The sequence below is a fragment of the Plectrocnemia conspersa genome, unplaced genomic scaffold (assembly GCF_051122295.1).
Source record: "Plectrocnemia conspersa isolate PC_06_02 unplaced genomic scaffold, ASM5112229v1 ptg000003l, whole genome shotgun sequence".
NCBI lineage: Eukaryota > Metazoa > Arthropoda > Insecta > Trichoptera > Polycentropodidae > Plectrocnemia > Plectrocnemia conspersa.
In genome coordinates this window covers 25,257,842-25,272,487 of record NW_028277167.1, presented here as the reverse complement: position 1 = coordinate 25,272,487, position 14,646 = coordinate 25,257,842, and the positions used below count along the sequence as shown (strand labels likewise).

General features: G+C 26.6%; 1 protein-coding gene across 3 annotated transcripts in view; it reads right to left on the bottom strand.

Annotated features, from left to right (window-relative positions):
- Positions 1 to 14,646, bottom strand: part of LOC148237078 (neuropeptide CCHamide-1 receptor-like) — a 98,932-nt gene that overhangs the window by 3,091 nt on the left and 81,195 nt on the right. For all 3 annotated transcript variants that reach the window (XM_088183480.1, XM_088183479.1, XM_088183481.1), the window contains 3 exons: positions 9,413 to 9,516; positions 3,841 to 3,978; positions 970 to 1,104 (listed from right to left, as the gene is read on the bottom strand). In XM_088183480.1, coding sequence (XP_088039606.1) covers positions 970 to 1,104; positions 3,841 to 3,978; positions 9,413 to 9,516 — 377 coding nt within the window. The remainder of the gene's footprint in view (positions 1 to 969; positions 1,105 to 3,840; positions 3,979 to 9,412; positions 9,517 to 14,646) is intronic.

The following is a 14,646-nucleotide window of genomic DNA, read 5'->3' as shown; positions in this document are numbered from 1 at the left end:
GCATTTTATTATTTAATTCGTCGTCATAATATATCTTTAAGTATTACTAATTGTAAAATTTTAAATATGCATATAAGTGGAATAGAGAGAGTTAAAGATAATATATGTACTATTAAACCATTAATTTTCGTGTTCATTTATAAAAAATGTATTTTTTAGCTAAACCTAAATTTAAAAAAAAAACAATACAAAAAAAAACATCCAAAAGCCAGAGGTGTTACTTTAATATATAGCAAATATATATAATTTTATATTTAGAGGAATTATATAAGAACATATTATAATCGATGGAAGCAAATGTAAATATCATTTAAGAATATAGTATTAAAGAGTTGATATGTACTATATGTAAACTATATTAGTATATGATAAAATTCACTTTGTTGAATAATATATTAATCCCTAATTAAAAAATATGAAATGTCAATAAAATGTGCTCGATTTTTTATAAAAAATCATTTCACAAAGAAATAAGAATTTTGTCATAATATATTAATGGCGTAATAAAAAGTAGTATTCTTTTTCAGATCAAAAAAAATAATGTCAATTGAAAGCAAGATACATCTTGTTAAAAATAATATTAATAATTTGGTTTATCTGATTATTTATAAGTCAACTCTAAACATAACATTTGACATTTATTATAAAATTTAATACAAGGATCCAATTATATTTTTATAATAAACAAAAAAAATATAATATAATAATTTAATATCAGTAAATAAAAAATGTTATTGAATAAAAAAATCATGTGTGTAAAATATTAAGTTGGACGTGAATATACAAAATAAATATTTGAGTGTAACGACTATATTCTATATTAATAGAAATTGCCTCAAAGCGTATCCATGTTGAGCTCCACTGGGATTATTTATGTATACAGAGTAAATCTAAGCAAAGGAATGTTGGCACGTTCACCGTAAAGCTCTTGCATTATATTGATAAATGTTTGATATTTTAAAATATTACCTCCTTATAGATGTTGCTATATGTCGTCTCGTCGAAACGTGAGTATAATTTCTTCTAGAGTTAGTCAACGATAAAGAAGCTGCATGCCTACTCGCCCCCAAATCTCTGGAAGATCCACTCTTGCACAATAAGTACCTATAAATTAAAAATAAAGTTAATATACATACAGTAAAACTATATACAAAATGTTATAAATGTAGTACAAAATCATTACATATTTATTTTTTATTTTAAATTAAGGGAATTATATATGTTGTAAATAAACAATGGGAAAATTTATTATATAGATTTTTTTATTCGATACAAAGCAGATGTGGTTCAAAGCTTTGTTCAAAATACAAAAGAAAGAAAAAAACTATATGCAAAGACGTCGCAGAATCTCTTTTAAAAAATGTTTTGCGTTAGGAGAGGCGAAACTTACTTTTTCCATTAATATCTCATATTTGAAGAATAGTTTACGAGTTGTTTTTTTCCTCATCTGTGTTTGTTTATTAAATATCGTAGAAAAACATTATGTATTACGAAATGGCACGTTTATACAATCAATGAAAATCAAGTTTATAAATCACAGTAAATAGAAATATTCAACAATTCAACATCAATGACATTCATTACCATTGCCATTTCGTCTTTTTGAGGATGATATATTACCGAGAGTCTGTGCCCCTAGATAATGTGCTCCGTAAACCATGTCGCAGTGCTTATTTTATATTTTTAATTTTATATATAAATACCTTTTATCGTAATTTTAAATAAAATCAAGTTTTGTGTTCAAATTTTAAATGATGGCGAACAAATATTTTATAATCTAATTTTATTTAAACATATATTGTTTTTATCTGTTTCAAAAATCATGTATAAAATCTTCATATATAATATTGTTGTCAATATTTATCTCAAACTATTTTTACGATTTTTTTTTTAAATTTATTAAGGTATTTTTAAAATTTACTAGTATTCCTAACTGGTACTCTTATGAATTTTCTTTTATAAGCTTTATATTAAATAATTTTTTATAAAAAAATAAATCCACATTTAGTTCAAATGCAGTGTATCATATTCACTGTTGTATTATAAATAATTCATCAGTGAATAGATCTGTTTTACATATTTTCTCTATTTTTTTTAATAAATTATATATATATATAGCATAGATTTATACTATGAATATAATTTACATAAATATTCTATCTTTTACTTTATTAATATTTTTAAAACTACTCTATAGCATATAATACACATATCATTTAATTTAAAAAATCTAAGCTAATAATCTCATTTGCATCTTAATCAACGATTTCATTAGTAATTTAATATAAAATAAATCTGTTCTATTTCAATGATTTTTTTTAATATAGGTGTGATTTATTTACAATTTTTTATGTACATTTTCTTACTTAAAAAATGTAATTTATTAAAAAAAATAGATTTAGACGACTAACATAAAACATTAAAATTCGAATCAAATATTTGTGTATGGACCATGAAAACTTTTAGTAAAACTAAAAATTTATAATTCAAAAATAAAAGTTTAGTATTAATCATATGAAATTTTATTAAAAATAAATTCAGTACAATATTTTCTAAATAAATCAGTTTTTAAATATAAATAGTGCTAATAATATCGCAAGGATTTTATTATTATATATAATATATTAAACATAAAAATTAGTTTGTAACATTTCGTTAATTTTAATAGCCGTCTATGTGAAAATGGCAAGATTTTATTGCGTTTTCCAAAGGGGCGACCGACATAAATGGAAAATGAAAATTCACATTTTCCCAAGAGGATAAGGTTCCACTTGAATATCTGTTAATATTGCTTTTTTTGCCTTCCACACAGTAAAAGTAATACTTACATAAACACTGTCTCTGGCCGAAGCCGGTTTTAATGTGCGAGGTGAAATACTGTGACAAAACGAATAATTTATGAAATTACATAGAAACATTCTCCTTATTTATATGACTTGGAACAAGATGATATTTATTACTCCCCTGTGGAAAATTTTACTTATTATTTTTGTATGCAAAACGTAGGAGAATAAATCTTTAATAATATATATTTAAAAAAGTCACGATAAAAATTAATAAAAGTATCTATTCTATACATATTTCGTTGACATGCATATTTGCAAAATATTTAACAAATAAGTATTAAAATCTATTAAATTCACTAAATCGCTCATGTTATAAATTAATTAACGGCTTTTTAATGTTCATTAAAATTATGGCAATATTACAAAAAGCTTTCATAATTAACATATTTTAACGTATTATGTTTATATAGTATGTGATATCCATATATAATTTTCATAATATTATGTTAAAAATTTATATTATTACTAAAACTCATTACATGTAGTAGAATATATAATTATATAAATTTCTGAAATTTATGATGCGCGTATTTTAACTTTGGTTTATAATGAGTTTAATTTTGTTAAAAGCTGCGATTAAATTGTAAATTCAGAACCTAAAATTAATATTATCAATAAATTAACCAATCATTACAATGTTAACATAGTATACTATAAGGCAGTATTATAAATAAATGCCTTAAATAATTTGCAATATTATTATCTGAAAACCATTGAACTAAAACGTACTAATTTATTAATATTCTTATTTTAAAATGAATTTAATGATATAAATAACTATTTTGCAAATTTTTACTAAAGCTCATTTCGTTTATTAATATGTAATATATGCAATATTATAGGATGCTTGACAATATGTAAAAAAAATATTTATATAAGTTTAATATATTATTTATTCTTAAAAAAAACTTATCTTATGCACCAAAATCCTAAAAAATATAATAAAAAATAAAATAAATATTTTTTTTATACAATAGTTAAAATTAAAGCTTACCTGTTAAAGTGCTTTCTGAAAGTTCCGCTTACACAATAGAGAGCCACCGGATTTACACAGCTATTCATAAACGATAGACAGAACCCAACTATTCTGAATATATGCCAGAATGTGTTATAATTTTCGATAGCATTTGGGCTGAAAAAATGAAAACATTATTAAAACATTATACAATTCAATGAATAATATACAAAAGTTATGTATGCATGTTTGTTAGCTTATGTATAAATAAATATAATATTAATAATGCATGTGTGTATATTTGTTAATATGTGTATATGTTATTCTAACATAATGTAATAATATACTAAAATAATGTAAATTGAGAGTTTATTAATCATTCGCTTTAATACGATATATGTTAAAAATATCTCTTTGGCTTTTTTAATGTTTTATATTCGATTCATAATAATCCATAAAAAAATGATATTATAAATTCTGCACGAAATCTTAACCATTATGGATATATTTTGAAGTAATTTTATTGTTTATATTACGGTAATTTTATGTATCCTCATGTATAAACATTAAATTAAAAATATTATAAAGTTGATGTATAACCAAATTATATTTTTTTTAAAATAAAATTTATATTAGTATTTTTTTGACATTTATGTATGAGGTAATAGAATCATCTTTATGAATTAATAAATATAAAGTTAAATAATTCCAAGGACCTATTTGGAGAATCGTTAACAGTTTATTGTTGATGATTCGCAATACCAAAAATAATATTTAGATATTGTGAAGTGCCACAAGGATTAAATCTTGGCCCATTACTGTTTTTTTAGTTTAAACAATAAATACCGTTGGACTTATAAATATTCAAATCAATTAGAGAAAAATAGGGCATATGTTAAAATGTATAAGTACCACCTCTAATTTTAAGGACTGCTTCTCTTTATTGTTATTAATGCTATGAAATGTTGAATTAAAGTATAAGTTTTCGCCAAAAATTTAATATTGGTTTAGACCCTAATATATTGATTGCTTTTTCGGTGATTAATTTAAGAAAATATTAATTTTTAAAGGAGGATCTATCTTTTATATCGTTATAAACGTCATTAAAAATATTAATAGGCAATATAACTGCGTTAATGTTTTTTTAATGATAACGTTTTTCGTGCATAGTATAACTATCTACATTACAATAATTGCTTTTTAGCTAATAAAAATTCATCTAACAATTCCATTAAATTTTAAGTTAAACGGTCCAGTGATTAAATTCTCCCGATTCGCCTCATTAGGCGCGTAAAATTTCCAGCTTCTCGAATCAATCTTAAACCGTCAACAAAGAATTTTAACTTTTCCATCTTAAATAACCTTCACTTTCATTACAATTAATTATTGGAAAAAAGTTATGTTTCTTTCTAAACTTTCGCCAGTATATTAATAGATATAACTCCTATATTTTTATAATGATCTTGTTTTAATATGTATGTTGTTAAATTATATGTATGTACACATTAAATACAGTCTAATTGATAATTGTATATGAAGTAGATACAATTTCAGCAGGGACTTTCACAAACAGGCCCTGTGTAATTTGTTGAACGCCTTGTAATCTGCATAACTTGCTTGGCCGTTATAACGATATCAGCTTTAGTTAATGTAGATTGTTGAAAAGGGGATACATTGTCGTAATTGGGGTTTTTGCACCCCGAATTTTGCATCCTTTAGTTTAAAACTTATTAAACATTAATTTGGCTGTTTTATGATTTTATTTATGATGTGAAAATGCCTTTTAAAATTAAACACCTAAAATATAATAATAGTATTACTTAAAAATTAAAACGCTTAATGCCATTGTAAGGTAAATGTAAATGAAAATGACTAAAAATACTTTGACTGATAAATTTTTATAACCTTACTGAGCACACGGTTTATAAATATGAAAGCCTAAGCCGTAAATCAAATTCGTATCAGGGCTAAGAAATCTCTTGGACAACAGAAATAACCAGCGCAAGATAAAACGCTTGAATCTTCAAGTCAAGATAAACAAACAATAGAGCAAGAAGAAGAATGCGGATGCAAGGAAGATTGTTAAATTACTTGAAACGAAAACGCAGAAAGGCATTTAATTAAAACACACAACAGAAAAGAAAAGCCATTGATATAATTGTATAACAACCTCTCACATATGAAATGATTTAGAAGGTTGCTGATATAATGAAAAATTAACAAAGTTAATTATTTTATCTTTACTCTAAGAAGGGAGCAGATGGAATATAATAACTCATATATACATTGTATCATCATGGAATATGCAAGAGATAATTGCCACAAGAGCTATATTTATCAAATAATTGCTACATAATTATTTTTTTTAATTTTGCCTTTAAGGGCAAATTTAATTACATTTTTTATTATAAAATAAATTGTAAACCTTATATTTAAGACAATTAAAAAGATATATTATGTTTCAACATCGCCGCCTGATCTAATTATTTGATAAAAAATATGAAAAATCACCCTCGAACCGATTCATCTTAGTAAAAATATATAATACATATTTAGAATAATTACAGTGATTGTTTTTTATCGACATGTTAACATATTCATGTAAAAAACTTTCTGCTGCAGATGAAAGCCTTAAAGATGGACTTTCTTTAGTTGATTACGAACCAGAACCACTGCAACGATTCAAAAGCTTGTTCCAAAGTTAAGCTATTAAAAGCCACAAAGATAATTAAATGCTTAACAAATAGATGCTGCATAGATTTAAAAAAAATGGAATAAAAGAAACACCGCTTTGAAGTTCGTTCTGCGTTTTTTTCAAGCCACAACACCTTAAAAATTGCCGAGATATTATTTCAGTGTCGAAATATAAAATGTGCTTCTGAAACAAGAAATCCATTTATACGTTCACAGTAGCATAAACAAATAAACAACTTATATGCAAAGATTCACAATATGAATTGCACTATCAGTCAGCCGAAGAACAAAAAATTGCTGAAGTACGTATATATGCATAGATTCAATACCTTTAGGATTTTAAAAATAGACGTACTCATTCATCAGTACATTTGTAGATGTATAAGTAAGCAGGAAATTATTTATATAAATCCCATCAAAGATGCTTAAAATATATTTTAAATTTGATATTTAATAGTTCATAACCATCAACCTTTACAACTGGTCGATCGGCGAGTGATTAATTTCTTGCCAGTCGACCCGAAAAATACAACTGTATTTGGGTTCTAGTCTGATCTTAACAACAGGAATACGACCGCACGAAGCACACAGGCAAATTTATTCCACTGATATATGTTATATTTATTTATTAAAATTATGACCATCGTAACGTTTTATAAAAACAGAAACGCAGGCAACCTACTTATTCTGGAATTTACACTTCAGAGTTTAAGGCTTTCCCACTTAAACTCATTTAGTTTGTACGTACTTTGTTTGTACGTAAACAAGAAAAGGCTGATCCAACTTCAGACTATCGAAGATCGCAGAACCGCTTCTCTCTTCGCATCTTCCGGTTCAGCTCGACGTCTTAATTCCAGAGTTAAAACCGGTTTGAAAACGCCTAGAGCCTAAGGATTTTTTTTATGAAAGTATTCACGTATAACATATACAAACTATACATTACGATTTTAATTGTTGCACTAAAAATTGATTTATCTGCTGCGCAAATCACAGCACAAATCTGCACTCGATAAAATTAACTTAAATTTTGGCTAAGCTAATAAATTATTGTCTACTATATACGATTAGCTTTATATTATATATCCCTCAATTTATAATGACTATAATAAATATATTAATGTTGTTGATAGCGCCGATCAACAACTTCCTAGTTACCTAGTAACCTATTTGTAAAATATTTCATAAAACAATGGAATGGATAAAAAAGGTAGTTTTTTATTTATTTTCAAGCGCATTGTTTAATTTTTTTCGTGTCGATCAAAATTAGAATCCTAACAGCTAAATTTAATTTAAAGATTTTATTTTGAGTAAGGCTAAAGTATGGATGCAGAATTCAGTGGAATCTATCGATTCTGAAGACATTTCACCGGTTTCTACCACATCTTGCCGTGCCACCACCGGTGGCATGTATCGATCCACCAGCAAGGCTTTCGGATAAATTAAAAATCATCAGTCAATAAAAATAAAAATTAGGGAGAAATGTGTGAGAAGAATGTGTCGTGTTTGTTCTGCATGTGGAATAAGGAAAGGTACAGCATACATTTGCAGAAGTTGTGAAATTCGAATGTTTTTACATGTATCAAAAAATATTTAAATAAATAAAAAATTGTAAATAATAAAAATAAATATAAATATTGATATAGTGTGGTCTAAAAGTGAAGTGCTTAAAATAAATGTGTCCGTGACAGTTGTATGCAGAAAAAGGACGCCGAAAAATTTGGTGAGTGCAAATTATATTAAATTATAAATGATTTTTTTTTATAAATCGTTTTTAACTAAAAATTATAGTAGCAATTAAATTTTAATAATCAGGATAATAATAGTAGCAATTAAATTTTAATAATCAGGATGGACGGTCCACTCTTCCTTTATGTATATTAAATGTGTATAAAAAAATCTTTTGCATACTAAATTTTTTGAAACTGCAAGTGTTTTGCGTTTCTCTGTAACTTCTCGATCCCATTATTCTCTTAGTTCACTTCTATGTAAAACCATTAAGTCTGTGAGATTATGAAAATTTTGAAAAATTTTGTTTCCTCGTAACTAGTAGAAATTCAGTAACATATACATTTTTAAATTTTTATAAAAATTATTTTATTTTTAGTGGACATGCCTCACTTTTAAAATTAACAAGCAATTGCTATCATTGATCAAAATAAATTACTAGTAAAAAATTTACACTGGTATTTATAGATATGATTGTGAATTGATTAAATACATAAATTTTAATATAATTTTAAATGAAAATTAGCTCCTTTTTTTCAATAAAATGGACTTGGATTTATATTTATAAACAAATATATTTCAGACATATTAGCATTTCACTGACTAAGCAAAGTCCTAAAACAATATAATAATTTATAAAAAATAAAATATATACTTTAAACTAAATTTACATATAAAAATCGTATGTGGAGCATCGATTTGCCGTCTATGTGTTTTTTTCTGCCCCTTTTCTTGTTGCGTTTGAGGCTATTGCCCCTATACGAACATATTCAAGCATTTTATCACCGATTGTATGACAATAAAACGAAAGGAATCGCTTATGGCAACAGGAAGCTTTTTGAAAGCAACACTGATGTGAGAACTGATTTCGCAATATATAAAATAAAAATACGACTATTTTCAAAGAAATTGCGAACATTCACTACACCTTTTCATATTAAAATTAATGTCTATTTCAATTTACGAGCGTTATTTTTAACACGATTTTGCATTCACGCAATATACCCTTAATCTAAATATAACAACATGGCACTATTGTGCGGCGTAGACATGATAATGTATAAGCTTTACTTATTATTGTATCATAGACATGCAATCTTAAGCTCGAATTAAATTTAATTTCGTATTAATGTATTGGTGTAGAAAATTAAATTAATATATGTATGTACATATATAATATTTTTTCACTTACCTATAATAAAACCACATCATTGAGATGTGGTATGGCAGAAAACAGAGAGCGAATATAAAGACAAACGCTAATACTGTTATGGCGACTTTTCTCCTTGCACGAACCTGCAACAATAATAAATATGTTTTAATAAAAATATTTTCATTAGTGCAAAGGTCTGCCTTAATCTGGGTTATAAATTTTTCAATTTGTTCGGTTATGAAACTCGTACAGAAAAATTCAAAATATCCAACCCTTTATTTTTTTGGACAATGCGAGCTATTTATTTTATAAAACACAATAAAAATAGATCAGTTTATATATGAAATACACTAGAAAATGTTATTGATCGTTTTATTATTTAGATGTGTCACAAAAATATATGCAAAATGTTTCGACATTGGAAAATTTTACATATTCGTTTAACGGTTTACAATATTTAAGATATTCGAAAATGAAAAACACTTACGTGCGAATATTGCCATTTCTCGGAAACGATTTACAGTGATAAGAATTTGTATTATTATTTTATTATTCCGTTTCACGTAAAATCCACAGAGATGGTATCTTTGATATATTTTGGTTCCCAAAAAGCCCTTTGAGTTTAATTCCTTAATGCTTTTTCAGGTATCTATTTATTTAGATTCATCCGCCTTAAGCAATAATGCTTACATTATATTATAACATATTCCCTATCGATCGACACGAGTTACATTTTTTTTATATTTATATAAAATGACATATTTGGTGTTATGTTACGCAACAAGCAAAAAATCGTAACCTAATATTTCCGGAAAATTCGTGAAAAAATTTAAGATGAAGGTCATATTTTCAGCGAGAAAAGCTCTCATAGATATGATTGACGATATTTTAGCTTGTATTTGAACGCTACTATATTTTATCCACATAATATAAGACAATGTGAATTATGATATATTTTTTTCATATATGTACAAACACATACAAAAGTTTTGTGTCAAGTAGTTTCCTTAACAATTTTTTTACTACAATCATCTTTTTATTTGATACAGATTTTATTTTATTATAATTATGTAGTGGGATTTCTTATTATTTTAATTAAATATCACCAATGTGATTTTTCATGTATTACGAATATATTATTAAAAAATTAAATATTCAGTAATAATGACGTGGGGAGGTAGCTCGTAGTTTAGAATTTAGAGCATCGTTGAATTGTATGTCTCTAGTAGCATCTATAGATATAAATACGTCATACACTACAGTTGGGTCAAAGGCTAAGGTAAGATAATCTTTCTTAGAAAGCAGGACGGACTTAAGTTAAACTTCTAGACCAATCACAGCTCGGTTTATTTTTAGACAATTACAATAAAAATAGATTAGCCTCCACACTTTTTTCGTAGCTAGCTCGTTGAAATCTCCCTTCAACATGTTTTGGCAATTCATATTAATATAACTTATATGAGCAATCGTGGATTTCTTGTAACATATGGAAACCAAATGCTTAAATAATATTCTATTCTATCAGGAAATCTGCAAGGGTCTGCTCTTCTCGTTAATTCATATTTTTCTCTGATTCTCAGGACGTGTTAATTTTCTGATCTTCAAAAAAGCATACAATTCACCCCTATTTACACAAAGTGACAAAATGTGCAATAAGACAGCTTAAAAGTATCTTTGGAGAAAAAAATATTAACAAATAGTTTGTCTTCTGTGAAAATCATTAACTTAATAGTTTATGGAGCATATTTGCGCTAATTTTAATATGAAAAATAGTACAGAAATTTTAATAATAAATCATGACAATTGGATTTATAAGCTATATAAATTCAAGACTTCTGATTAGCTGCTAGGCTTAATATATATTCATACCTAAGAAATAGAATCTATGTAGGCATTCTGACTTTTCGATAAATTTTGATGAATGAAAAAAGTATGTAATGCAGTAAAGTATTGCAGATAAATTATTACATATTGTTTTTAAAATAATCTAAAGTGGAATCAAACATCCGCGTTCTTTTTTTTTGATAAAAAAATTTCAGCCGTATAAAAATTCCTCTCGTTTTCTGTTGATGTTGGTTTGATCGATTAAAATATTTAAGATTTTTTTTTCATTAATCCATAAGATGTTGGTTTTCTTACACTACTCTCTGTAAGGCAGAAAGAAATTTCTTTCCCTAATTGTTGCGCAAATTATGAATTTTTAATTTTTACAATGGATTTTAATTATTTAATGAAGTCATATGGGTTCTCAGTATTCGTCAAGCTATTAAATAATCTGTGAAAATTGTTTTCCCACTTTATATGTTTCTGCTTTTGAAGAATAACTAAAGAATTCTTTTTTTTTAATGGTGAAAAATTCTGGATTTTACAAATATTTAATTATTAACATCAATGTTTGGTTTCTTCGATTATATAAATTGTTTTTAATTACCCGTTGAAATTTCGAGCATAGCTCATAATTGCTATTTTACAATTGTTTTAAAAAAAATGTTAAGGCCCTTTTGGATGTCAATAATAATTTTTGGACAATTTTCAATAACAGCTGTTGCTGCTTTACAAAAACAAAATAAAAAAACCTTTTTGGATAATCAAAAAATCTTAAATCGTTTAGAATTTTGCCGATTCCAATGCGTGATTTCATATTATCGGGGCGAGTTCTTTGATCACCAAAGCAAAGATAAAACCGCCGGCCGGTCAGAGTAATATAAAATCGCAAAAAAATTTTGGTCGTTCAAGTACGTTCAATCTTCCGAAAAATGATGCATATTTTTAAGCATCTGGCACAAAAACATTCGGAAAAGTTTCTTATCTGAGTATCATTTTTTATTACTTAAGCAAAAATAAGGCGAGTTCAAGTGTTTTTTGTCATTCCCAATCCTTATTAAAACATAATTTGCCTTTTTTTGAAAAGAAAAGAGCAGTGATTGTAAACCTTTCAAAAATATTATTGCAAATTTAATTGTATATAATAAATATTGCTTATAAAATTTCTCGATTTAACATTTTTTTCGAGAAATTCTCGAGAAGAAACACTAAATTTTTGTTTTTTGCTAAATAATGAACACTCGATACCGTTGAAGTTCCTTAGGGAAGTTTACACGATCCGTTTCTCTTTATTTTGTATACGAACAATATCCCAAAAATAAAAATACGGTCTCACGGTCTTAAACCAATTGAAAATAAATCACACAAATCTTCTGAAATCCTAAATAAATATTTAGCGAGATAAAAATTAAAACAGAAAACGAAACAAATTTTGTCACTAGCTCTCCAAAATGAATAGGGCAGTAGCGTAAAATGAACAACAAGCATTAAATACCTGAGCTTAGAGCTAAACTTCAAGCTTAAAGTTAATAAACATATATTTTGGAACTTCGCTCCAAAGAGCTTGCCGAAATTGAGGCCCTTATAAAATTCAGCTAATTTATACAATTTACCAAAACGAAACATTGTCAAGCTAAAAATATTTCTGTAGACTGAGCTCTGGTGGAGAGCTTTAAGATACACGTTAACGATGTCTCCGAAAAATCTTCCAAGATGCTCGATTTTATTCTAAGGAATGCGTTTCACATTGACGATCCGTAAGTTATTTTCCCGTTACCTTTTTTACATATTTATTTTTGGAATTACCATTTCTTAGACATAGGTTACCTTACAAGGTTTACGATGCCTATTTTCTCGGAATTTTATTTCAGAGTAATCTTTTCTTAGATAGGTTTACTAAGATTTACGACGCCTATTCCACCAGATTTAATTTTGGTGTTCTTTTTCATTTTCTTAGAAAGTATATGATGGGTAGGTCGATTGGTATACGTCAGGTCTATTAAGGTTCGGTCAATTTTATGTTAGACGACAGGTAAACGATGTGTCATTATTCTTCATTTTCAAAGGTTGTTTAAATATTTGTGAACAACTTCACTTTTTTCGAAGGAATATTCTTACGAAATATATATAGTATACGCTATTATTTTCATTCGCTTCAATATTATTCAATCAATTGCATTCGGTGCTCAATACATTGTCTTTCAGACTTTTGTTTCCTATATTAATTGACGACATTGTGTATTTACGATGATTGATTATTGAGAGTGAGTAATGGTGAGTAATAGGAACTGTCGAGTAGTGTTTTATGTTGTGCAACGGTGATTACAGTGACAAACTACAATTAGTTAATTAATAATAGTTTGCCTTTGCAAACATACATATATGCATTTATATGTATTGAATTTGTGTAGTAGTAGAAAATTGTCAAAGTGTATATATTATTCATATCGGTAAAATATATTGCTATTTTTTTTATTTAATAGAAAGCATGATAATTCAATTCTGATTTAATATATCATATAATTTCTCACTTAAAATTATTACGGCAAATAAAAAATATGCAAGTCATTCATGAATTGACATGAAAAAATATTGTATTTTAAAAACATATAATGTATGTACTTGAATTTACATTATTTTATATTACAGAAAATAATATATTTGATATTTTCGAGATAGTGTGACTTTTGCATCTTATTGAAATTAATTTGAAATTTTGAGAGCACGTTGAGTGGTCGTTGCTTCAAGAGTTTTCACTGTAGTCGTCGATGATTCAATTGGTGATAAGTTCTTGCTCTCCATTGCGTGATTGGCGGGTTATTTTTATTGGGAAACTATAGCATTTGCGCAAAATTCCAGTTGAGAAACAATCGCATTAGTATCTTACTCCACCTTTAAAATCATCATCTTATAAATTCTGATTTCAAGGTCATCAAACAATGCTTAGTTTATATTTAAAATATATGCTATTGTCTGATTTATACATTCAATTACCCTCAAATTCATTAATTGTAGCACCTAATAGAAAGATACAATTGGCAGATTAATTAGCTAAATTTACAGGCGTGAGAATCATAATATTATGAACCGTAAGAATATTTTTCTGTAGATTAAGTAATAATATCTGCCTTAAACTGGAAAGAGTAAGGTATTCGTTGGCAATTTTGAGAAAGAATAATACGCGGTAATCTGTTTTAAAATTCGCCATTTGTTGATTCAAGTTTAGTGATTTTTCACTTTACCAAAAAAACAAAATCTTATGCATTTTTCTCAGACACTCATTCAGAAACTCTCTTTAAATATTTTACATGCATTTAATTCGGAGTTTAAGGCATCAAAACTTTGAGAGCTCTATAAATAAACTCACTAAGTTTGTATGAATTTAGTGAGTCATCACAGAAGCCGCCGCTTCTCTCTTCGCATCCCCTGGTCCAGCTTCATGTCATGAA